At 42.8% G+C, this 25,811-nt stretch overlaps 1 protein-coding gene across 2 annotated transcripts in view; it reads left to right on the forward strand.

Annotated features, from left to right (window-relative positions):
* The window catches only part of WDR44 (WD repeat domain 44), an 86,507-nt gene that overhangs the window by 49,430 nt on the left and 11,266 nt on the right, over window positions 1-25,811 (forward strand). For both annotated transcript variants that reach the window (XM_043974342.1, XM_043974343.1), the window contains 6 exons: window positions 9,381-9,487; window positions 10,854-11,005; window positions 13,256-13,394; window positions 14,548-14,612; window positions 17,183-17,296; window positions 22,041-22,163. In XM_043974342.1, coding sequence (XP_043830277.1) covers window positions 9,381-9,487; window positions 10,854-11,005; window positions 13,256-13,394; window positions 14,548-14,612; window positions 17,183-17,296; window positions 22,041-22,163 — 700 coding nt within the window. The remainder of the gene's footprint in view (window positions 1-9,380; window positions 9,488-10,853; window positions 11,006-13,255; window positions 13,395-14,547; window positions 14,613-17,182; window positions 17,297-22,040; window positions 22,164-25,811) is intronic.

Genomic DNA, 25,811 nt, shown 5'->3' on the forward strand with positions numbered 1-25,811 from the left:
ACTATTATTATTCCCAATTTACAGATGAGGAGACAGGCTGACATAGGTTAAGTGACTTGCCCAGTGTCTGAGGGCATAGTTGAATTCCAGGCCCAGCACTCTTAACTACTGTAGCGCCATCTAGTGGCCAGTTGCACCAAGCGTGTTTTGTGGAACAGCATGACTATACAATCAGTCTTAAAAGTTAATCATATATTCCTTTCATCCTTTAATACAGACAGTTCTAGTTTTATATGAATTTGCATTACACAAATTTGATTTTGCATGAAGAAATCTGCTTTCCAAAAACAATTATGAGAATTCCTTATGCAAAGCAGCTGGTAGATAGCATAAATGGTGGTGGGAAGTTGAGAAGCATCCCAAGGTCACTTCCCATGTGTCTGCAGACAGTGAGGGATGCTGTGCTTCTCCCAGGGTTCAGTCGTGATTCTTTAGATTTTCACTGTGGCTGTTGGCAAATGTACTCAAGAGGGGAAAAGTGAACCATCTGTAACTGTAATAAGCCAATAGACTTGGAAAGAAAAATGAAAGAGGACAAAAGGTATCATCAGTAGCATGTGAACCTAGCCTTGCAGTGTTGACTGTGAATACGGTAGTGAAGGATGCTGTTTATATAAAGGAGCATGGAGAAGCCAGTGCAGAGAGGGAAAAATGATGGACTGTGTGGATAGAAGCCCAGGCTCAGAAGAAGATTCCTTTAAGCTTGATGACAATTCAAGCCAAGGTGTAAAGCCCCATTGAATGAATATAGGTATTTACAACAAGCAGTGGTTGGTTTGCATGATTTGAACATCGTGCCGGATTTCATAATGTACAGATGTCAGAAGAAGCTTGCTAGTGCAGCTATTGAAGCAGCAAAGAACTTTCCAGAGTTCCTGCAAAAAATAATATATGAAGGTCCCTACTTGCCAGAGCAAATCTTTAATGTAGGTGAAACTGGCCTATTTTATCAAAGAATGCCATCTACATCTAGGTAGGGGAGAAAAACTATGCAGGGGCATAAAGCTTCAAAATAGAAAGTTACTTTTCTGCTTGGAGGGACTTGCAAATTACAACCTGTTCATGTGCACCAAGCAGAAAATCCCAGGGCACTGAAAGGAATCCGCTAGATAATACTACCTGGGCATTACTTCTCCACCCCTAAGTTATTGGGTAACCCTTTTCATCTTTGAACCATGGTTTATGCACTGCTTCATTCCCTAAGTGGACAAGTTTTATAATGATAACAGCATTTCTTTCAAGATTCTACCTGTTTTGGAGAATGCCCCCAGTCACCCTCTCCATCTTGAAGATTTTAATGAAAATCGAAACGTGTTCTACCTTCCCCCTAACACTGCTTCGTTATTAAATAATAAAATAGTAAGATTCCCTTACCCTGGCAGTACACATACTTTGCAGGAATGTCCATGTAGATGATGAGGCTGACACACATATTGCCAGAGCTAGCTCACTGTTTGAAAGGCTCCAAAGGAGAAAAGAGGTATTTGACTGCCTGACAAACTGGAAGTCTACAGAACTTTTGTGCCGCTTTCCTTGTTGTGTGCCTGGGAAACCTGGGCAGTCTCTCAGTGCCATGCCAGGAAACAGAATTGCTTCCATTTGAATTGTCTTAGGAAGATTCTGAAGATCACCTAGCAAGATAAGGTACCAGACACTGGGGTCTTTTCTCTTTCTTTTTTTTTTTTTGGTGAGGCAATTGGGGTTAAGTGACTTGCCTAGGGTCACACAGCTAGTAAGTGTTAAGTGTCTGAGGCCAGATTTGAACTCAGGTCCTCCTGACTCCAGGGCCGGTGCTCTATCCACTGCGCCACCTAGCTGCCCCCTCTTTTCTCTTTCTGAACTGCCAAGCATTCAAACTGCAGAGAGCACAAAACCAGTGGGCTGGCCATGTTGTTCAAGCGCCAAACATATGTTTGCCTAAAAGACTATTTTATAGAGAACTCACACAAAGGCAAGTGCTCACATGGAGGTCACTCTCAAGGTATCTCTGAAGAACTTTGGAATCGACTGTGAGACATGGGAGACACTGGCACAGGACTGTTCAACATGACATGCCTGCATCAAAGAAGGCGCTGTGTCCTATGAGGGAAGTAGAATTGCAGTAGCACTAAGGAAACATGAGATACACAAATCTAGAGATATTGCCATCCCAAGTATACAGATGGACTATTTGTGCCCAACCTGTGTGGTAGAGTCTTCTGAGCTCTTATTGGACCAATCAGCCACAGTCGAACACACTGTACCTTGACCCCAACATTATGATGTCATTGGTCCCCTTTGAGTAGGAAAGAGGAACAGCAACAACCACTTGATTATTATAACCTGTGGATTAGGGAGGGATTGTGAATTTCAAGGCATGTTCTTCGTGAATTTCAAGGCAATTGCAGCTTTGGATGCAGATACAGACTTAATCTTGAGAGATTTCTGGAAGTCCTATAACATTTACCTTGCAGTATAGAATATTGCTATGGCATGGGAAGACATAACAGAAACATGTGTGAAGAAAGTTTGGAAAATAGTGTGCCCACAGTTCATTCCTGATTTTGTGGATTTGACAAAGATATGATGAGAATGATGTGCAGGATTTGATTGAGTCTCATGGTGAAGAAGTGTCAAATGAGGATCTGATTGAGCTTCTAGCCACAGAGACTGCAGAAGAAGAAAGAGAAGCTTTGGAACCCTATGTTGAACCGAAAAGGTTCACAATGAAACAGTTGGCTGGAACATTTCAGCACCTGAGTGAATTTTTTTCTTGTATTGAAAAGATAGATCCAGATACTTCAGGATTTTTTTTGGTGAGGCAATTGGGGTTAGGTGACTTGCCCAGGGTCACACAGCTAGTAAAAGTTAAGTGTCTGAGGCTGGCTTTGAACTCAGGTCCTCCTGAATCCAGGGCTAGTGCTCTATCCACTGCACCACCTAGCTGCCCCTAGATACTTCAAGATTTTTAAAAGTTCAAAGGTTAGTTGATAATAATATCATTTGCTATCATCAGATATGAGGGGGAAAAGAGAGCCACTGTCCAAACATCTCTTCATAGCTTCATTTAAAAAATGTGTGCAGCCAACCCCCAGTGATAAAGGCAAGGTGCAGTGGATTGGAAAGGGGCAAAGTGCTGCACACCTATGTTAACTTTACTGTGCATAATTATCATTAATTTTACCTTTCATTTTGTAATTCTATTTATTATCATGGTATAGTCCTTAACACCTACATTTTAGGTATGTTTTATGACTTGCATAAAGGTATTATTTTGTGTGCAGCTTTGTTATATAGGTTAAGTGAAGTGAGTGGGTAGGGGCAAATTCACCTCACATACAAATCGCTTGATGTAGACGTCTGATGGAATGGTCCACTTATGTCAAGTGAGGACTAGCCTCCTTTTTATTTGAGGTATACAACATTGCATGTCTCTGGCTGTCCCTTTCAAAAGAACGCTCCTAAAAGATTCAAGAAGAGATGCTAGAAATTAAGAATCTTGCTATGGAAGAAGAAGGGCTTGTGAATGCCTTTATTAAGCTTGTCATCTTGGCCTGCCTCTAGGGGTGGTGAGTGCCATAGGTTTCTGGCCAACTCTGTGGGGTCCTGGACTTGAGTGGATCTGTAATCCCACTGTGGGCATTCCCTCCAGTGGTACACATGCCTCCTCCTTTCTTCTGACTCATGCCCTGCGAAAATGAAGGCAGGAACTAAGCAGTCCTTCCCTTGGTCTGCATTGAAAGCAGATTCCTTTTGTGTGGAGAATATTCTTGAGCTTTTTCTGAATCTGAACGAACTAGTGGACTTTAGTCCTCAAGCTTTCGGTGTACTGAAAGGTTCCTTAGCAGCTTAAAAAGCGTGCCTGATTTGTAACCAAGAGAGAGCTTGTGCTGAGGCCATCTGGTCTGGCTTCCCTCTCAGCAGAACCTAGAGGTAAATGCTTCTAGTCTTCAGAGATATGAAAGCTTGTTCAATTCAGTTCACCCGCCCTTTATTAAATACCTGTCATCTGCAAGATTCTGGGCCTACAAAGATGCGAATAAAAAAGTTCCTTCTCTTAAGTAGCTTTAGATTGTATGGGATGTGTGTGGGGGGCAGTATTAATATTATTTGCAGTGGTGAGCTTTGTACAAAGAAATGGGGGTGTGGTGGGGGAAGGGGGAGTGTGCTCACAAGATTGAGGAGACTTCATGGAAGAAGGCACCTGCCCCAAGCCTTGAGGGAAGATGAATTCAGGGATGAGAAGGGCAAAATGCATTCCTGAAGTGGGGGACAACTTATGCCAATTTCTGGAGACATGAGATGGATAGTCAATTTGAGTAAGAAGTAGGAGGGCAGTTTGTGAACATTGAGTTCACAAAAGGGAGTAGTTCCAAATGGGGTTAGAATGGTACGACAGACATGATTGGGCAGGAATTGGGGCATGTGAAGTAAGTACAGAGCGTACCTTTTGGTAATTTGGTACCATGAATGTGTATTGGACCCTGTTAACCCAGAGGGGTGACTTCATCTACAAGTTTGGGAGTTCCAGTGGAGAAGGAAGGTGGTAAGAATGAATTGGAGTTAAGAAACGTGGGAAGATTTAAATGATCTGATGCAGAGTGAATGGCGGTAGAAGAACAAGTGATGCAAAAACAACAATATAGTAATGACAAACAACTTTGAAAGAATTAGGAACTCTGATCAGTGTAATGACCAGCCTTGATTATAGAGGACTAATGACGAAATACACTACCTACCTCCTGCCAAAGAGGTGAATGGCTCGCTTGTAGTGAAGCTCTTAAGGAGGCCGTGGTGCTTCAGGGGAGGTCAACACATATACTGCCTTGCCACAGACAAAGGCCAGGGTTGGGCTGAAAGCAGAGACTCTGAGCTTGCCTCCTGGCCTAGTATGGAGGGACTAGCAAGTGGGAGTAACCAGAGGTCTGGTGTCTCTTTGACTGCAAAAGAATTAAGAGTGAAGAGAAGAGGCAAAAGATGAAGTTTGTTAATGATTGAGCCATTGTTTGAAAGGGCAGAGAAGGAAAGGTAGAAGGGTATGGTGTGATTGAACTAAATGGAGATTCGAGGATGAGGAGAGGTAGCAGGGGACAGGCTCTTTGGCCCCTTAAGGTGATGACTGAGTCACTGTGATTGGGGAAACAGAAGGTCCAAGTTTGATAGCAAAGCTTTGAGTTCCTGTGTCACCTCTTGTAGGGAGCCTTTCTGCATTCCACCATTGTACTCTTTTCCTCACATAATCATGGGTATGCTTCTCAGTTTGCATGTTATATTGCCACTGCCCCATCCTCCCACGGTAGATTTGTCTTTGTATCCCCAGTGCCCATCACAGTGCCTTGTGACACATGGTTAAGTATTTAATAAATACTTGTTAGATTAGATTGGACCTCTCCCTTAGGATCCTACAGAGATGGAGATGATATAAGTGCAGTGTTCATTCCCTAAACATTTGGCAGAGAGGTCATGTACAGAGGAGATGAAGTAGCCCAGAAATCTGGGGCCCCCAAGATGGGAATGAGCTACACATGATATCAGGACAAGAATTACATGTCCTTCATCCCACTGGGGAAGGGGATGATGCATATGCAGAAGATAAGCCTCACTTGGCACATGTACTTGACTTCCTGTCAAGCCTGACATTTGGTGCCTTGGCCCTCTTGATGTTCAGTCTTGATGCTTGAGGCCCCAGTAATGGGAAACAAGGCCTTGATCTATGGTCCCAGGACTTCTAGCTGCAAGCATGGCATCTTAGACCTTGTTGGGGCAGAACTAGACTTTGCCGGAGTTCCTAGTCTTTACTCATCTTCACTTCTTATTCTAGGATTTATGCCTCCTTCCACCAGAGGCCATGAGCCCTACAGACCATTGGCTTCCATGTCAACAGCTTATCTAGTAGCTAAAGTCTGCAATGTTTCTTTCAACTTGTTTGTCCTTAGGGACAGGCTGCATTGGTTGGCCAATGATATTTCATATTCTCCAGAATCTGGTTGACGCTGTCATTGACACTCACTTCAAGAGGCAGTCCCTCTTGGGCTCTAGTCTATTTCTCTATGACACAAGGGTTCAGAACTGACATAGGTAGTAGACAGAGCTCCAGTGATCCAGTTTCTGTGGCCAGTGAGCAAGGGTCACATCAGATCCTCCCAGGTATAACAAAGGACTAAATCCTAATTTCAAGCCACCCTCATGGCCAAGAGAGGCACACATACATACATACTGGCATTTTGATCCTTTCTTTTGGCAAACTAATTCTTACTGATGGCTCTTAATCATCTGTCCTTATGCTGAGAAATCTCCAGTTTCTGTCTCTAAAACTGACCCCAGACTCCATCACATATCTCCAACTGCTTGCTAGATATACCCAAAACAACTGTCACCCCATCACCTCCCCTCCAGTCATCTCAGCTTTTCTGTGTACAACCATTTCCCCAGTAATTCAAGTCTAAAATCTTGGAGTCTACCTGGAATTTTTTCCTGTTATTCATTAGTCTAAGCAACCACTCACCAAATCCTATTAGTCTTTCCTTTGAAATTTCTCTTGTGCCCATCCCTTCCTTCTCATTCCCACTTGGAGCCACTTTCTAAGCCCTCGTTACTGGCCAGGGGGTGTGGGTGGAAGAAGGGAGAGGGCCCAGAGACATGATGCCCTCTACAACCCTTTCCTCCATTGATTTTTCATGGGGGAACGACCTGTGTAACGTAACGTGTAGGGATTGCTTTGCCCTCACTCTTCCAAAGTGGAACCAGCTACATCCCCTCGTCAGAGTTTTAGAGGTACCCTTCAGAGCATGGATTTTCTCTTCTCTAATGACACTGACTGGAGCCCCCATTCTGCTGTTAGTTACCAGTGACTAATATCCCAGTTTTATTTAAGCAGTTCTTATGACTTCACTTCCACAAAGGGATATTTGCTTAGGAGATACAGCAAGTATGAAAGTATACACATTTCCACCCCCACCACAGGGGGTGGAGTGAGGTATGTTACCCTTATACTATCTCCATCCTTAGGGATAGTGCAGTCAGACTTAACTCAGTTTCTGTATGACATTAGTCTCAGCAGGTTTATAATCCAGTGCAGAGGGGTCAGTGTCAGACTCTGCCTTCCCAGCTCTCTGTTCTTCCCCAAGAGGAGTGAGCCCTGTGAACACAGAAATGGCCCCATGCCCCTTCAGGAATCCTTGATCTTCTAGGATGTGGCTGTGCTCTTCACGTGGAGCAATAGCGTTTGCTGGACCCTTCTCACAAAGCCGTATAGTAAGATTCACGTCTTATACTTACTGGAGAACTACTAAGCCAATGTAGGGAAGCAGCCAAGCTCCCTGAGAGAAACACAAGAGGCAGAATGTTCCAGACCAGTACAACCACCATAAGCACCATCTCCCCTCAGACTCTGAAGGGAAAAGCCCAAGACCTTGAACCCTAGAGCCTTGGGAAGAGCATTTCTTCCAGCCCAGTACCCTCAGCCATCATCTGGCGAAGCGAACTCTGGGGCCATGCAGCCTGGGTTCCTGCAGGTACTATGTACAGATGCAGCTCTCGAAGATCCAGAAAAAGGCTTAGTCCTTGCCACTGTCAAGTAGTTACCAATGGAAATGACATTAAAGAAGCAGCATCACCATCTGTTTGGCTTGTACTCTGAAGACCATGGCACCCTCCTGTCTGCCTTGCAGAACTCCCATTCGAATGGGAGCTCCATGAGAGCCAGACTGTCTGACTTTTCTCTTGGTTTGCCCAAGCTTATTACAGTGTTTCGCACATAGTAAGGGCTTAATAAATGCTTCATTCATTTATTCTTTCATCCAGATGCAGCCTAGGTCTCAATGCTGGTGGGCCAGGACAAAGAAGGCATTCCTTGAGAGGCCTCAATGCCGGGCTGGCTGCCTACACAGCTCAGCATGGCTCCTCTCTCTCAGAATTCCTAGTGGTTTGCTCACATGACCTCTCAGATTTCTCCAGGTTGTGACCTCCTGTCTCCTTCACCCAGCAAGAAGCATGAAAAACGCATGGTGGCAATGAGCAGAGAGGCCCATGTTCCCAGGTTGCACGTCAGCCTTGGTTTGGGAGAGCCCAAGGTCCCTCCTTTTGTAGCATTGTTTCTTCTCTTACTGGTATTCAGCTGAGCAAGAAGAAATTGAGCCCAAAAGGCAGATTTTGGTGGACTTGTGCTTTCTGAATGCAACCCAATTCTTGCTACTCACTAGTCAACAGTCTGCCTTTTCACATGGTTAACAGACTAGGATCCCATACAGAATATCTAAACGTGCTCCTTCATCCACACGGGGATGATTATGTAAACTGAGCACTGTGCATGATCATAAGGGCTGGGCTTATTGGCTAGTCTTCCATCACATCTCAATGGATTTTCCCCCCAAAAGCAAGATAAGACTGTTTTGAAAATCCTACTAAGAGTTGACTTGAAAAAAAGGTGATCTTAGTAATTTTCTAAGTTGATACCAATCACATGTAACTAAGCGTACAAGAAAGCAGTTAAATGACTATTTGTCATCATTTCAATAGCTATGGCTGACGCTATCAAGTCCGGCAAATTTCTCAGCATGAGACAACATGTATGGTTCAGGTAATTGTACCTAAGTAGATGGTGGTGCCTTAAAATCAAGTTATATAGGCCAGCCATTTGGGTTTTCCCTGGGTTTTGATACCAGTGTGAGCTAAAACAGAATGGACTCATAGTTTTTCTATAACAAGTCAAACATGGGCAGCTGGGTGGCTTAGTAGATAAAGCACTGGCCCTGGATTCAGGAGGACCTGAGTTCAAATCCAACCTCAGACACTTGACACTTACTAGCTGTGTGACCCTGGTCAAGTCACTTAACCCCAATTGCCTCACCAAAAAAAGAAAGAAAGAAGGAAAGAAAGACAGTTGGGTATGAGATTTGCAACCATGAGGAATTCACCAAGTAATTCAACCAATATTTCCTGAGTACCTACTGTGCACCTTCAGGGAGCTTTGACAGTCTAAGGAGAACCTTGAACATAGTTACAGCAGTATGAAATGGAGAGTGAGAAATGTGAAAGAAGGAGAAGAGGGGAGAAAGGATTTCAGCAACTGGGTTAACTTGGCCCAGTTCATCATTGAAGTTATAGGTACCCAGATGGGAAAGGAAGTTTTCCCCATTTTCCTTGTCACAGTGTTGTATTGTCAGACTTCCACAGAGTAGATTTTCCACAAATGGAAAGAGATGTTCTAGGCTGACCTTACAATCCAGGATGAATGCATCCAGTCCCTAAGGCATGGGCTGCTCAGACTTGGTCATTACTCATTTGTATTCAATTATACCTCAGCAATTTAAGTGCTTGGACGGCATGGATGGAGATGCATGCATGAGCTGCTCTACTCTGGAGACCTAATGAATTAGTAAGGCATCATTTTTGCTTTTTAGCACTCAGCTCAAAAAGTTCTTGGGAAAATCAGTGAAAAGAGCCAAACACCTTGCTGAAGAATATGGCGAGCGTGCTGTAAATAAAGTGAAAAGTGTTCGAGATGAAGGTGAGTGAAAGAGAATGTTTTAGAGATTGGACTGAGGATCTCGCTCACTTCTTACAAATTTACAATATTAGCCTATCATTTCATTTCTTCCCACATGACTTCTGTTTGACAGAAACAATTAGGCTTTTGGTCACTATTATAAGAATCCCACTACTTACAGAAATCGCATAATATAATCCCATCCCCAGAACACTTAACGAGGGGGAGGTTAGACACCTTCATGGCTATATACATTTTGTCTCCTTTGTGTATAAATGACTTTATGGCTGAAGACATTATGTCTGAGCAATGTAAGGGCTAAAATTCTAGCTATACTGTCTAAAATATCTAATGAGTGGTCGCCAATAAATTATAAGCTTTAGCAAGAGTTAGACTTTTAAGCATTTATTAAGGAGAATAAGAATTTGGTGAAGAGAAAGAGAAAGGCCTAGATTCATCCATCTATTAAAGGGAGAGCGCATTCTAGCTCTGCTCTCTGCCAGAGTCCACACAAAAGAAAGTCAGAGCACCAGCCTCCCCCTTCTTCCTCCTACAAGCAAACGTCACTTCCTGATGCCAAAGAAAAGACACATGGTCTTGCCCTCAGAGGCCCTCTCCTCATGTTGGAGCTTTCCTACAATAAGTCTCCAGCAGGTGGCGTCATTCCAATCATTACAGCAACAGACGTGGTTCGTATCTTGAGGCAACCTAGAATCATTAGTAAGTGTTTAATGGTCTCCATTTGACCCCCAAAACACTTCACTTTGCTATTTAATAAATATTTTGTTTTAAGATATCCAAGGTTGGGGGCAGCTAGGTGGTGCAGTGGATAAAGCACCGACCCTGGATTCAGGAGGACCTGAGTTCAAATCTGACCTCAGATACTTGACACTTACTAGCTGTGTGACCCTGGGCAAGTCACTTAACCCTCATTGCCCTGCAAAAAGAAAAGAAAAGAAACTGAGCAATATTTCAAACATCCAAACATGTTGCTTTTTGTAACTTTTTATCGCTTGTTCTTCTGAAGCCATAACCTGCACTGACACTTGGGCTTTAAAGTTGGCAAAGTACTTTTTACAAATGTTATCTCATTTGATCCTCACAGAAACCCTGTGAGAAAAATGTTATTATTGTCCCCATTTTTACAGATGGTAGAAAACTGAGATGCAGAGATTATGTGACTTACTTGCCTAGGGTCACCCAGTAAGTGTACAAGGCCAAATCTGAACTCAAGCCCTCTTGATTCTAAGCACTACCTAGCTGCCAAAATTAATGTGTAAATTTCAAATTTCTTGAAATTGTCTCCTAACCAGTAGATCTAGACAGTGGGAGATGATCACTTCAAGGTCATGGCTAGCAGTAATTTCTGTGTCTCTTTCCTCTTCAGTGTTCCATACTGATCAAGACGATCCTTCGTCGAGTGATGATGAAGGAATGCCATATACAAGACCAGTGAAATTCAAAGTGGCCCATGGCTTCAAAGGACCTTATGACTTTGAACAGATCAAAGTGGTTCAGGATCTTAGTGGTGAACACATGGTAAGCACACAAAATTTTAGACTTGGAAGGGATCTCAAGGTCAGTTTTGTTGTTGTCAGCGTCTCAGTCATGTCTGATTCTTCGTGCCCCATTTGGGATTTTCTTGGCAAAGATACTAGAATGGTTGGCTATTTCCTTTTCCAGCTCACTTGACAGATGAAGAAACTGAGGCTAACAGGGTGAAGTGACTTGCCCAGGGTCACATAGCTAGTCAGTGTCTGAGGCTGAAGTTGGGTATTCCAGACTCCAAGCCCAGTGCTTTGTCACTATGGCACCACCTAGCTGCCCAGCAATAGTATAGCTTCCTGGTAGTCATCTAGCCTCTGCTTAAAGCCCATATCCCAAGACAGAGTCTCCTTTGGTGCGGTTCTAATTGGTGAGAAGCGATTTCTGATACCCAGTTTAAGTTGGCCTCTTCAGCGCTTCTACCTGTTGCTCTCTCCTTCAGGATAACTGTGCCCAGTTCTTTCACCTAATTCTTAGGAAGCACGGATGCCAGGCTTGTCCCAATCCAGGTTGCCCTCATTTAGCTAATCACTGTCCAGCCCAAACTGGCACGCCTACAGCTGAACCCAGTGTTCCAGATGTGGTCTCACCAGGGCTGAGGCCTGAGGAACCATCACCTCCTTAATCCCAGGAGCTCTGTCCCTTGTGCCTTACCTTTTGTGGGCTGCTCCATCCCACTGCCAGCTCCTTGTGAGCATTTGGTGTCCACTGAAAAGCCTTGCTCTTATTCAGACAAACTGCTGTTCAGCCAGGTCTTCCCCATCCTGGACCTCCAAAGTCAATCTTTGGAACTCACTTTTAGGTTCCTCTTAGCGCCCTCACCTGGCAAGATCTTTATCAAGATGTCAAGTGATTTATTAAGATTAATTTCATTTTTGGTAAAAAAGAAGTAGATTAAATAAAACTCTCCTTTTTTTCTAGAGGAACATAGATTTCTTGAACTTGATTCAAGAAGAGAGGTGTTTGTTTAGTTGTGACACTGAATTGCTGAAACAGTCTTCCTGTACAATTAAATCTCTGAATAAATTTCTGTATTAAGTAAGCAAAGTGTTAAACAAACTACAGGTTTGACTCATTTTAAGAAAACATTGTTCAAAGCATTATTGCTGAGTTTATGGGGCAGCTTTTGTCTTAGAAAAGACTCAGCACCGATGGCCATTTAAGTAGCCAACCAGCCTTGTATGTGTAAACGGCACCACATCTATTGTGTAGTGTGTGGGACTCTCGGATGCGCCACACACTCAGCCTCAAGGTACCTTTTCCCATACTATACATGCCATTATACAGTGACCTTTTAAAAAGTCTCTAGCGGGAGTAGCTAGGTGGCGCTGCAGTGGATAAAGCACTGGCCCTGGATTCAGGAGGATTTGAGTTCGAATCCATCCTCAGACACTTGACACTTACTAGCTGTGTGACCTTGGGCAAGTCACTTAACCCTCATTGCCTCACACACAAAAAAAGTCTCTAGCACAGGTGAATTCTATTTTAACAGTTGAAAGTGGCTGGTTTGGACAAGATCAGTGACCTGGACATGACAAGGCATTCAGGGTTATGAAACAGCCCATCAGTACTGAAGATTTATGACTGTCTTTGATCAAGGAAACAGAGTAGCTCTCCCCTGGTGGTAGTAAACATGAATTCTTCTACAGCTCTGCAACTCTTGCCAAGAGACTTTGCATAAGAAACTATGAAGACACTTTGGATAGTAGGACACATGGTATTATACCCTCCTTCTGGAAAAGGGGCTAGAACTATCCCCCCCCAACTGCAACTCCCTTATCCATAATCAGCCTTAGGTTGTAGGGGCGCTACTACAGAAGTGGGAATACTAGTTCTCTGCCCCCCCTTGGGAGTTCTAGGACACCCCCCCCCCCGCCCAGTGCACTCTGGGACTAGGATCATTAATCATTTGTGTTTTGGAATGTAAGATTTCCAGTCACTTAGGAAGCCCAGCGTGACACGTGGTACCTTGGATGCAAGACCCTAGTTCTTCTAGTCTTAGGTTGTCTTAGCACCAGTTGGTTTAACCTAGAATGTCTCTACCTACCTTTCTGCCAAAGCCTTCTGTCACCACCACATCTCCTGGACAGATTCTTCACCTTTGGTAGTAGTGATGGTATACTTTATTTTAGCACACGTCCCAAAGGATATAATAGAAATTATATAAACTTCATGTTTGACCAAAAAATAACAGCAGTGTCAGCTTTTTCCCTGTTAAATTCCCATCTTCCTTTGTTTTGCTAGGGAGCAGTTTGGACCATGAAGTTTTCTCACTGTGGCCGATTGCTTGCTTCAGCCGGACAAGACAATGTAGTGAGGATATGGGCATTAAAAAATGCTTTTGAATATTTCAACAACATGCGAATGAAATACAATACAGAAGGTATTTTGACATTTTCTCCTGGTGCTTTCTTTAAAGAGGATCCTCATTTTGTCTGGATTTCCAAGTGCAGTAATGTAGTACCTTGCCTCTCCCCCAAAGATACACTGCAGCAGTTGGCCCTTGCCAGAGCAGCCCCCACCCTGGACGTAAGCTTGAAGAAAACAAACACGAATCCCTGGGAACCCAACAGAATAGCCCTTTGTCATAGATTAAAAAGGACTTGTCCAGATACTGTGGCCAGAGTGCCTGGGCTTCCCCTGGCAACCTTCTGCTGTTGAGTTAAAATAGGAGTGCTAGGGGATGAATGACTGAGGGTGCAAAAGAGGAGGCGGCAGGAAGACAAGGCCAAGTAACTGTGGAGAAGAAAGCAGGTCACCCTGGAGGAAACAGCAGATTTAGCAACTCTCAGAGTACAACGGTCTAGACACTCAAACCCTAAAGCAAGAACAAAACAGTGTAGTAACTAATGTTGGTAATAATCACCCAAAACATCAAGAAATGGCCAAATTAGATTGAGAATGCAATAAGTCCTTGTTGTTCCTTGCCATCATCAGCCATTTTATATTTTTCGGTCCTGCCTGATGAAGGAGAGTTCACCTTTAGTGACCCCAACAAAGCTATCCTTGGGCCTCAGGTTCATACATCTCCATTCGTTGCCTGAGTCATTCAGCTCCTGTTGTTCCTAGACTCATCAAATGGTAGATATTGAAGGGACTTTATGTATGGCCTAGTCTAATACCTTCCTTTTGTAGAGGCATGAAATTGAGGTCTTGACAGGGTTGCATAGCTCATTAGCAATATACCCGGGAATAAAGTCTTGGTCTCTCAGTGCCCAGTCTGTTTGGGTCGGTTTTTGTTGTTTTGTAGTGTATTCATCCCTCAGAATTGTATACACATTTGTATATTGTGGTATTCACTATTCTTCATTTATTATGGCAGGGAATAAATAACATTTAAATTTTCATTCTAAGTGGTTATGGTGAATTTGATGTTTAAAAGGTTAAATCAGTTGTAAGGAAAACTCCCCTGTTCATTCAGAGAGACTCCACCCCATTCCCTGAGCATCCTGGGTAAATGAGGTATGATTAGACTGGCTTTATGATGGGGCCCACTTGTGTGTCCTTTTCAATATCTTGTTTTTGGTTTTTTTTAGGACGCGTGTCTCCTTCACCTTCTCAAGAAAGTCTGAATTCATCAAAATCTGATACCGATGCAGGAGTATGTTGCCTCTCTCATTGTCATTCTTGGCTGGTTTTTTTTTGGGGGGGGGGCCTTCTTTTGGTGCTCTTCGTGACATCCTGAATCATGTGCCTTTGTGAGGTCTTGCTTCCAGCCCATCTGGCTTTGGAAGCCTACCCTAAGAACCTGTCACCTCTGCCCCCTGCTCTGGTCTTTGATCAACAGTAGTCAGTTCTGGAGTCTGACTAATCTCAGTATTTGATGCTGGCTAATAACCGCCCACCTGTCCTTTTTTAAAAACTACCTTTAGTTATTCATTCCTTGGTTCACAGAGTGACACCGGTTTTTGGTTTTGTTTTTTCATATAACTAACTACATACTTTGCCACTTCTGGTGATGGTAATGGGTCACTTTAGGTCTTGATTAAGTACTTTATGGTACGGCCTCCAAGAACCTAGATACAATACACAGTAACTTCTGTGCTAGCGCATATCCTCTGCTCATTTCGTGAGTGCTCATCTTTTCTCCTTATGTAGACCGTGAGCCCCTGAAGAGCAAACGTGATGACTGAGACTAGCCACACTGTAGATGTTCGGGCTGAGTAGAACAGGGGTTCACAACCTCTTTGTGGCCAGATATGGCCAGGTGGCTACTATCACAGCTCCCTGCCTGTGGTCTGAGCACAGCTGTGGCATGTGGCAATTTGAAACAATTTGCCTGTATTCTTCTGATGATTTTTTCTGGCCATAACAGTAATACCTCACATTTTCTTTAGTCCTCTTAAAGGACCACTGTTCATCTCATATAACCATCCCTATAAAGTAGAACAGGTTATTATTTATCCCCATAGCAGAGATGGGAAAACTGGGGCTTCAGTCAAGTGACTTTCCCAAGGCCACTCGTTTAGTTAGACCTAGAACTTAAGTGTCCTGATTTTTATCAGAACAGTCCTCCACTAAACCATGCTGTCCCTTCCTATAAATGGCAGAAAGGATTTCAGTTCACTTCAAGTAACATTTATTAAGGTCTTACCATTTGCTAGGCACTGAACAAAACAAAAGTTGATTTAAGACCTAGTCCCTTCCTTTATGGAACTTAGTGATGGGGAGTGGGCTAGGATGCAAACACAGGGCATTCCATGAGACGGGCATTCAAGTGGCACAAGGCAAAACACTGCACGCAGGCAAAGGGGAGGCAGGGGGGACCAAGGCTTGCAGGCTCTGTTGAAAGCAGACCCGTTTGGCTGATGTGTTGAGTATGGGGAAATTGAGACCACTTTGTGGAGGGCCTGGCATGCTAGGCAGTAGGGAGCCAGTGAACATTTTTTGAGCAGAGGCGTGACACAACTAAACCTCCATACATGAAGTCAATCATTCTGGTAGAGTTTTGAAGGCTGGATTGGAGGGAGGAGAAAGTGGCATTGGAAAGATCCTGCTTAGAGGGCTCATCTAAACCACCAGGTTGGGGGCAGGGGGAGGGTCTGAATTAGGGTTGGGCCAACAGGGGCAGAGAGCACAGGCCAGATCTGACAGATGAGGTGAAATTGACAGGCTTTTATAACCAATGATGGGAAGAAAGAGGCCAGCTTAACTCTAAGGTTTCTAATAAGGGAGTGTTGGTACCCTAGGCATTTAGCAATCAGAAGGCATTGCCCATTTAAGGGAATAAGATAAGGAGCTGGCATTTGGATAGGTGGCATTAGGCGCCAGCAGAACCTTCTGGTGGAGCGCCCCTATGGGCAGTTTGGAGAAAGGCATACTGATAGTTGAAACCCTTGAGCTAAAGTTAAAAGGCATTTTTTTTCTGTTCTTTAAATTTTTATATCTAGAATGTTAAGTTATGATATAGTACAGGCGTTCTTAGCCTGGGGTCCATGAATTTGTATGTTTCTAATATTTAGATCTCTGTATTTCAATAGAATTGGTTTCCTTTGTAATCCTATGTATTGTATTTGATGCATTTAATAACATGATGAAGGGGTGCATAGGCTTCACTAGGCTACCAAAGTGGGGAAGGGTGTGGTCCATGGCTCCCCAAAAGGTTAAGAACCCTGGATACAAAATATTATAAATGGTAGAAGGTTTGTAAGAATATATAAAGGTCTGTATACCTGCCATAAATGTACGATGCATATTTTTTGAAATTTGAAGTATCTTCATGACATTCACATCAGTATATGTTAATGTGTGCATGTATACGTGCACACATATACCAACATGGTATATATTTAGAGCATATTTGCTGTTTACATAGAATAATTTAACACTTGCATAAATCTCTGTTGGATGTGTTTAACGAGCACGGGCAAGATGCTGCTGTTAATTTAGGAGATGCAGGTAACTGAAAGCCAACCCATGGCTAGACTTTGGGGTAGGGCAGAGGGGAAGTGTGGTCTGTTAGGGGAATGAGCCAACTGGCAGGTAGGGCCACAAAATAGAAGGAAGTAAGCAGGAAGGAGGTTTCACACAAAGGTGAGCTTGCCTCCAACGCTCCAGCGAAAGGAGGTAGTTGCGGAGGGGACTGGCATCTCCTGGGCTTCTGTGGGTGAGGGCCTGGCAGATGTCTGGTTGATGTCAGAAGTTGGTTTGTGTGCTTGTGTGCCTAAATAGGTGTGCAGCAGTGCCGATGAAGACCCTGATGATAAGAACGCACCATTTCGACAGAGGCCCTTTTGCAAATACAAAGGACACACGGCAGATCTTCTTGATCTTTCCTGGTCTAAAGTAAGATGAACTTATTTCAGCTACACAACCTTGCTCCTGTCATTTGGATTTTAAGACAACTAAACAAATGTTCTTCGTTTGAGTGATGATTTTAAAAAGATGAAATGTATGTTCGGGTGCTTATTGGTTTGAGTGTTGTTTATATTTTAATTGTTTATGGTTATGCGACAAAGTAGTCAAGCTATAGACTCCTTTTTTTTTTTTTGGTGAGGCAATTGGGGTTCAGTGACTTGCCCAGGGTCACACAGCTACTAAGTGTTAAGTGTCTGAGGCCGGATTTGAACTCAGGTCCTCCTGACTCCAGGGCCGGTGCTCTATCCACTGCGCCACCTAGCTGCCCTAAGCTATAGACTCCTAAGTTACTTTTGTCATACAAATTGGCTTTTAGCTCTGCCTAAATAGTCCTATTTTTTGCCTTTTTTAATTGAAAAAAGTGATTGTGGGGCAGCTAGGTGGCACAGTGGATCAAGCACTGGCCCTGGATTCAGGAGGACCTGAGTTCAAATCTGGCCTCAGACACTTGACACTTAGTAGCTGTGTGACCCTGAACAAGCCACTTAACCCTTATTGCCCCACCAAAAAAAAAAAATTAGTGTAGTCTTCAGCAAAATGGATCCGATGCCCACCATGCCAAGTCCAAGATAAATAGCAAATCACAACTCTTCTTGGGGCTGATGTGCAAAGTGTCTGGTCAGGCTCAAAGCTACTTACTTGGTGAAAGATGATTCTCATCCAAATGCAGCATTTAATTGCTGAGGTGGAAATGGTGGGAGGCTGGGGGAGAGAATTTGGAGTGGAGGAGGAGCAGAGAGGAGAGTCTGCCATGCCCTCTCGATTTGGGGAGAGAAGTTTTTTTGGCAGTTTAGGGAGAGGAGAGTAGGATCTCATGGCCTAAGATAATCCTTATGTGGGAAGTCAGCCTGGGAAGGATGGGAAACTCAAGAATGAAATTGTGAAAACATGAAGAGAAACAGTTCCATTGAGGAAGAAGCCGTGTGGGGAGGCAGGAGATGCAGTCTAAGGAGATGAATACAAATGTACAGGGAACTCATTGACCGACTTACTTTGTGAGAGTAGAAGATGAATACAAAAGTTTGGCCCAATTCCGTAAAAATGGTGCCAGAAGTACTGAAGCTCAGGGTGAACCGAGGCTGGTAAGGCAAGCTAAGGACAATAAAAAGGGGCTTAGTGTGGGAAAGGAAGCAGAGCTGCTCAACTCTAATTTGGTTTCTGTTGTCCCTCCCAAGGAGGATTTTTACACTGAAAAGACTAGAACAAAAGACTCTAGTTAGAGAGTCTGCCCCCAAGAAAGTGGGGCAGTAGTAAGGAAATGCTTAGCTGCCAACGAGAGGTTCAAAGCCCCAAGCCTAGAAGAATAATATACTTGGGTCCTGAAAGAAATAGCAGATGTGATCACCAAGCCATCGTCAGTGGTATTGGAAAGGTTGTGGTGAACTAGAGAACGGTAGATATCCTGATCTTCCAAAAAAGGGAAGAGTGTCAACTCTGTGAACTTGAGGCCAGTGAGCTTGACTTAGATTTCTGGCTCAATTCTGGAACAGAAATCACAAAGAGCTTTGAGATGAATGAATAGTAATGGCTAAATGAAGACGCACTTATTAAGCTCTTTTAGTCTAGAGAGTCACAGGGCTGATGCATTGATCCTAAGGCTAATCAATTGACACACTCTTTCCAGAAGCAATGGCATTGTTGATGTGGTTACTGTGCCCAGGGCAAAAGGTAAAAAGCAAATGGACAGGAGAGATGACAAGATAGTCTGGGTTGATAGCATATACATTATGTTCTGGCTTAGAGCTAACTAGCTAGACCAGCTGAGATGCATTTGCCTTCACCTACCAACCGGGGGAGCTCAGTCCCAGAGCATTTGTTCCATGAATTCATGGATTCATTTGCCTAAGAACTGGAGGCATGGTTTCTGGAGTCTAGAGTGTCATAGTCCAGGTACTTTCAGCAGGGCAGATGGCAAGATGGCCAAGGGGACAGCTGGATGACATGATACCATATGAAGACTGGTTGAAGTAACTGGAGACCTTGAAGCTGCTTAAGAGCAGGTTTGGAGGACCATCTGAGCTATCTTTATATATTTGAAGGGCTGTCCTGAGGAAGGGTGATGCGGCTTATCATTCTTGGCCCCCGAGGACAGAATGAAGAGTAGTAGCTGGAGATTACAAAGAGGCCTGTCCAAGGCCTGCTAGCAGGACACAGGGGGTCTTCAAGCAAAGGCTGGGTGAGCCTTTGCCTCTGCTGTCTTGGGTATAGTTAAGAGGACTCTTATTCAGGTACAGGTACAGTTTGGACTTAGGAAGGAAGGCATCTTGGGCCCTGCCACCTGGGGGTTACCCTGGTTCTCAGTTTCTTAGATTCCAGTGCACAAATTGGTGGAATGGGAGCTGTTACTATGATTTCAGCATTTCCAGGGTTATTTTGACCACTAAAATTATGTGTCTTAGCAAAGGAATGCTTTGGGTTTGAGACATGAAGAATGTTTCTTATTACCTGTCTTGCCTTTGCTTTCCTTCAGGTTGCAAAGTCTGTTAAGAAAGTAAAGAATAAAAGCATAGGAGGGTTTTAAAAAAATTAATTAATTTAGAATTTTCCCCAAGTTACATGTATAAAGAAATTTTCACATTGATTTTTTGTTTTTGGTGAGGCAATTGGGGTTAAGTGACTTGCCCAGGGTCACACAGCTAGTAAGTATTAAGTGTCTGAGGCTGGATTTGAACTCAGGTCCTCCTGACTCCAGGGCCAGTGCTCTATCCACTGCACTACCTAGCTGCCCCCCTTTCACATTGATTTTTAAAAATATATTATTTATTTGATTTTTATTTCAGCTGGCTTTTTTTGGGGGGGTGGGGTGAGGCAATTGGGGTTAAGTGACTTGCCCAGGGTCACACAGCTAGTAAGTGTTAAGTGTATGAGGCCAGATTTGAACTCAGGTCCTCCGGAATCCAGGGCCAGTGCTCTATCCACTGCACCACCTAGCTGCCCCCACATAGATTTTAAAAATTTTGTGTTCCAAATTCTCTTCCTCCCTCCCCACCCCCCTTAAGAACTCAAGAAATTCAAGATAAGTTATACATGTGCAGTCAAGGCAAAATATTTCCACATTAGTCAAGTTTTGAAAGAAAACAGACAAAAAAAACTTTAAAAAGAGGAACTAACAAAACTAACTTCAATCTGTATTCAGCTACCATTAGTTCTTTTTCTGTAGATGGACAGAGAAGTTTTTAATTGAGTAGTTTCAGCTGAGTTAGCAAATCTTTTCATGGATAGTGAAAGTACCTGGCTTTTTTTTTTTTTTTTTTTTTTTTTTTTTTTTTTGGTGTGGGACAGTGAGGATTAAGTGACTTGCCCAGGGTCACACAGCTAGTAAGTGTCAAGTGTCTGAGGCCACATTTGAACTCAAGTCCTCCTGGATCCAGGACCAGTACTTTACCCACTGTGCCACCTAGCTGCCCTCCCTTTTTAAATTTTTTTCTTTTTTTTTGTTAAGTATTTTCCAATTACTTTTTTTTTTCGGGGCAATGTGGGTTAAGTGACTTGCCCCTGGCTATTTTCTAGTTCAGCATCCACAGGCACTAGTTTGCTGGTGAATCTTGTGGCAAGTGGACAGTATGGTCCCCATTCATCCCTACCCATCACTTTTCCTAGGCTTGTTTCTGCTTGAGTACCCCATCCATCTTCCCTTACTCTCCTGTCAGTAACATCTCCTTCCCCAGCCTCCAGAATCAGAAATGATTTTGGAACTCACATTGGGCATAGGTCATACCTTTCAATCTTAGCCTGGTTTTTTTGTCAGGAAATTTCCAAGAGTACTACTGAATGGTAAGGGTCAAAAACCTAGCAATGATATTACTCAGGGTGTTATTTTTCAGTTTGTTTATTCCACACACATTTTTAAATGTCACTTCTCTCTCAGTCAACCAACACATCAGCACTATGCTAGGCTTTTTTGAAAATATTAGCTAAATTAGAAAAATTAGGTGCGGAATCTGATAGTAGGTGCAGGCAAGATGCTAAGATGATCTTTGTTCTTCCTCATTGATGTGGACTCCTTTACATTCAATAGATTGTCTACTTATCAGAAACAATCCGCCATGTTTATGATGATCCATATTCATTACTATGGGATGGAGGCTGACCCTGGAGTCAGAAGACCTGGCCTGTGTGACCCTGGTCAAGTCACTTAACCAACCTCTAGCTAGTGCCGTAGGCAACTCAGTAAGACAAACAGCTGCTGAGGAGGTCTTGCCCTGTCTTGGTGGTGCACGTTTCTTCACTGGCATTTTCCTTATTACAGTGGTTGTTCTAGGACCACCTGGGAGGAAGAGAAAGAAGAGAGGAGAGAGAGGAGAGAGGAGAGAGAGAGAGAGAGAGAGAGAGAGAGAGAGAGAGAGAGAGAGAGAATGAGAATATGAGAATCTTTTGGTGACTACTCAGTTGATGGGCCAAATTAGAAGAAAAATCTTCACTTCTTTTCTTTTAAAGTCACTATTTAGTCTAAGAAAATAGAAGGTGTGAGAGAGCTAGAAAAGTTGCTTCTGTGCTTGGGCAGGTGCTCACATGCTCTGTCCTAGTAATCCTAGAGTATGCACTTTACTTTCATAATCCTTTTGCTGATAGTACCTTAGAAAGGAGCTTGAGTGAAGATATGCAGATACTTTGTGTTATGTGCATAGTCTATCATCAAAGCACTGAAACAATGACTGGCTTCTCTCCACAGAACTACTTCTTGCTTTCTTCTTCCATGGATAAAACCGTCAGGTTATGGCACATTTCCAGAAGAGAATGCCTCTGCTGTTTTCAACATATAGACTTTGTCACTGCAATCGCCTTCCATCCAAGAGTAAGTGTGGTTTTATATTATTCTCTCCTCTGGAAAGCAAGGAATGGGATTGTTGAAATCACTGACACGTGAGAAAAAACCAAGGACTTCTTAAGTGAAAAGCAGCTTAACTTAGTTTGGGGTGGGAATGGACAAGTGTTTACCTGGTCTTAGGATGGAAGTATAAAACCTTTACTGCTTGATCTGCTTTTTGTGCACAACTAACCTCTAAAAGTAGTTAATAAATGTAACACAACGAAATACGTCATCTCTCTGTTATGACAAAGTTACAGGAGAAAGGAGTGAGGCAGAGTAGGATTGCGGGGGGGGGGGGGGGGGGCTGTGGAAGGGGAGAGAGAAAAGCAGGGCAGTCCCACAGAAAACATCAGCATTTCTAGTATGACCAACAGAACCCAGCAGGAAGAGATAGAAAGAGAAATTCCATTTAAAATAATTGTAGACAATATGAAATACTTGGAAGTCTACCTGCCAAGGTGAATCCAAGTACTTTATGAAGACAATTACAAAACACTCTCCATACAAATAAAAACAGATCTAAACAAATTGGAGAAATATTAATTGATCATGGGTAGGCCAAGCCAATATAATAAAAATGATAGTTCTACTTAAGTTACTTTACTTATTCTAGTGCCATACCAATCCAACTACCAAAGAATTATTTTATAGAACTAGAAAAAATAATAACAGAAATCATCTGGAAGAACAAAAAATCAAGAATATCAAAGGAATCAATAAAAAATATGAAGGAAGGCAGCTTATCTGCACCAGATCTTCAAACTATATTACAGAGTAGTAATTAATCATGAAAACAATCTGGCACAGGCTAAGAAATGGAGTTCTGCATCAGTTAACACAGTAACAGCATATTGTAAGGATGATCAACTTTGAAAGACTTAGGTACTCTGATCAAGACAGTGATCCAAGACAATTCTAAAGACCCATGTTGAAAAAATGTTGTACTCCTCCAGAGTCAGACCTGATGAACTCTGAGTGCCTACTGAAGCATACTTTTTTTGTACTTTCTTTATTTTTCTTGTTTTGTGTATGTGTGGGAAGGTTTTCTTCTGCAACGTAGCTAGCATGGAAATAAGTTTTGCATGACTTCATATGGATAATTGACATATTGCTTGCTTTCTCAATAGGAAAGACAGGTGGGAGAGAGAATTTAGAACTCAGAAATTTTTAAAAAGAATGTTAGGGAAAAAGTACATGTTATTGGGAAATATTTAACAAAATAAAATAAATAGAAATGTATTGGGGCAGGGTGCCAGGGCCACAGGGAGACTGGAGGAAACCAAGGGTAGAGAACCAAAAAAGGAGACACCCAGACATAGTCAGAAGGACACAGGAAAGAGAGCAAGGGGAGGTAGAATTGGGGCAGACAGAGACAGAAGGGAGTGAGGAAGATGGACAGAAGCTAAGACCAGAATCTATCAGAGGGAAAGTTTAGAAATGCAGGTCTTTTTAACATCCTTTGTCTTTTTCATTTCAGTGATAGAAACCCCAGACTATCTGTGATGGAAAGTTGGGAGAATTGAAACCCATTTCTCAAAGGAAAAAGATGTATTTTCAGGGGGGCGGCTAGATGGCACTGCAGTGGATAGAGCACAAGCCCTGGATTCAGGAGGATCAGAGTTCAAATCCGGCCTCAGACACTTGACACTTGCTAGCTGTGTGATCCTGGGCAAGTCACTTAACCCTCATTGCCCCACCAAAAAAAAAAAGAAAAGAAAGAAAAAGATGTATTTTCATACCATCACAGCCCACTTTGGGGTCTTTTTTTTTTTTTTTTTTGGTGGGGCAGTGAGGGTTAAGTGACTTGCCCAGGATCACACAGCTAGCAAGTGTCAAGTGTCTGAGGCCGGATTTGAACTCAGGTCCTCCTGAATCCAGGGCCGGTGCTTTATCCACTGCACCACCTAGCTGCCCCAACTTCGGGGTCTTTTAAAGATGAATCTGTGAGATGCTTATAGCTGTGCTGAGGTTTCCCAAGCTTTTCATCTTCAAGCTCACCCCATGAAACAGTTGAAAAAAGCCAACAACTTGATCTAGTTCCCAGGCCTGCTTGGCCTCTCCCCACCCAAAGCTTAATGATCTGAGAAATCTATCCTTCAACTGTATCATAATTTTAACGCAGCCTTGAACTTCTTTGTACTTTGTATGTACTTTTATTTCCCTCTCTTCTCTCTTTCCCTTCATTTCCTTTTTAAGGGGGAAATAGGGTTTGGAGTTTGGTTTTTTGTTTTGATTTATTCCTCCTCTTCAATTTCTTCCCTGGCAAGGCTGCCCAGGTATCATTTGTTCCAAAGAACAATAGAGTGGTTAAGTGGGAAAAAAATAAAACAAAACTGGATTTGCAGTCAGAAGACTTGAGTGCAGATTCTGGTTCTTCCAGGTGCTACTCATGTGACCCTGGATAAATCGCTTCCATTCCCTGGGCCTCAGTTGCCTCCTCTGTAGGAGTGCAGCCTCGGTGGTTCTTTCCAGCTCTAGTTTTGTTCTCTGAACTTTGAAAGGCTTGGTAAGAGCTGTTGAAGGTAATGAACTGTGTTTCTGAAGATGAGTTTTGTAGAAACAAAATCATTTTTATTCATACTTGCTTCCATTTGACTATCAAGCATTTAAAGGTTCCCAGATGGAAGGGGGGTTATTGGATGGTCATGGGTGCCCATCTGAGTAGGGACAGGCAGAGTTGGGATCCTATAATAGCAGCAGGCTGATGGGGCTCATCACAAATAGATCAGGATTTTGCCAAAGTTATATTTATCTAATTTTATAAAACTTCAAACAGGTTTTCCTTCTGAAAATTTGAGTTAGGTGGAACTCAATTGGGTTCTAGTTGACACTTTATTTTCTTAAGTTATAGTGCCAGTCAAAGTGAACCAGGTATCTCCAAGAGTTGTCAGCACTGGCTAAGAGAATTCACAATAATCTGTTTTTCAGGATAGAATTTAAACTTTTTTTTTTTTTGGCAGGGCAATGAGAGTTAAGTGACTTAGGATAGATTTTAAAGACCAGTGTAGGCCTTTACTATAAACTCTTTCCTGCATAGAATAGACCTTGGTCTGTAGCCTAAAGAACACTGGAATTGAAATTCAAAGATCTGGGTTCAAACCACCCTTGGTTTCAAACTGTCCTTCAAACTGTTCAAACACTCCTTGGGTAATGTCATTTCAGTCTCTGGGCCTCACTTTCCTTACCTGTAAATTGACAGAGTTGGGCTTGGTCTGTCATATCCTTTCCAGCTTTGAATTTATGATCTGATAATTGATAAAAATGAGCTTCCCACTTGGAGATGAATGCCATGAACAAACAAGTTTTCAGCAAAGTGAATGTATAGCAAGAACTTTGTTTCCCATTTTGTTCTTTAAGCTTTATTTTTTATTTTTTCTCCTAACAAAGATTATCATAGATTCAAAGCTAGAAGGCATCTTAATGGTCATTAAATCCAACCTTCCTTGTTTTATTTTCATTTTTTTATCAACTGTAATCTGCCTTTTCTATTTCATAATGAGTCTGCTATGGTAAACCGCCTCAGAGAAGCTAGGCGACTTGCTGATAGTTGAAGTATCAGAAGGCATGCTTCAAACTCAGGTGTTCTTTCTCTAACTCTTTCCATTGCTCTGCACTGCTTTGGCCAGAAACTCT

This window comes from Dromiciops gliroides, chromosome X, assembly GCF_019393635.1.
Source record: "Dromiciops gliroides isolate mDroGli1 chromosome X, mDroGli1.pri, whole genome shotgun sequence".
NCBI classification, from domain to species: Eukaryota; Metazoa; Chordata; class Mammalia; order Microbiotheria; family Microbiotheriidae; genus Dromiciops; species Dromiciops gliroides.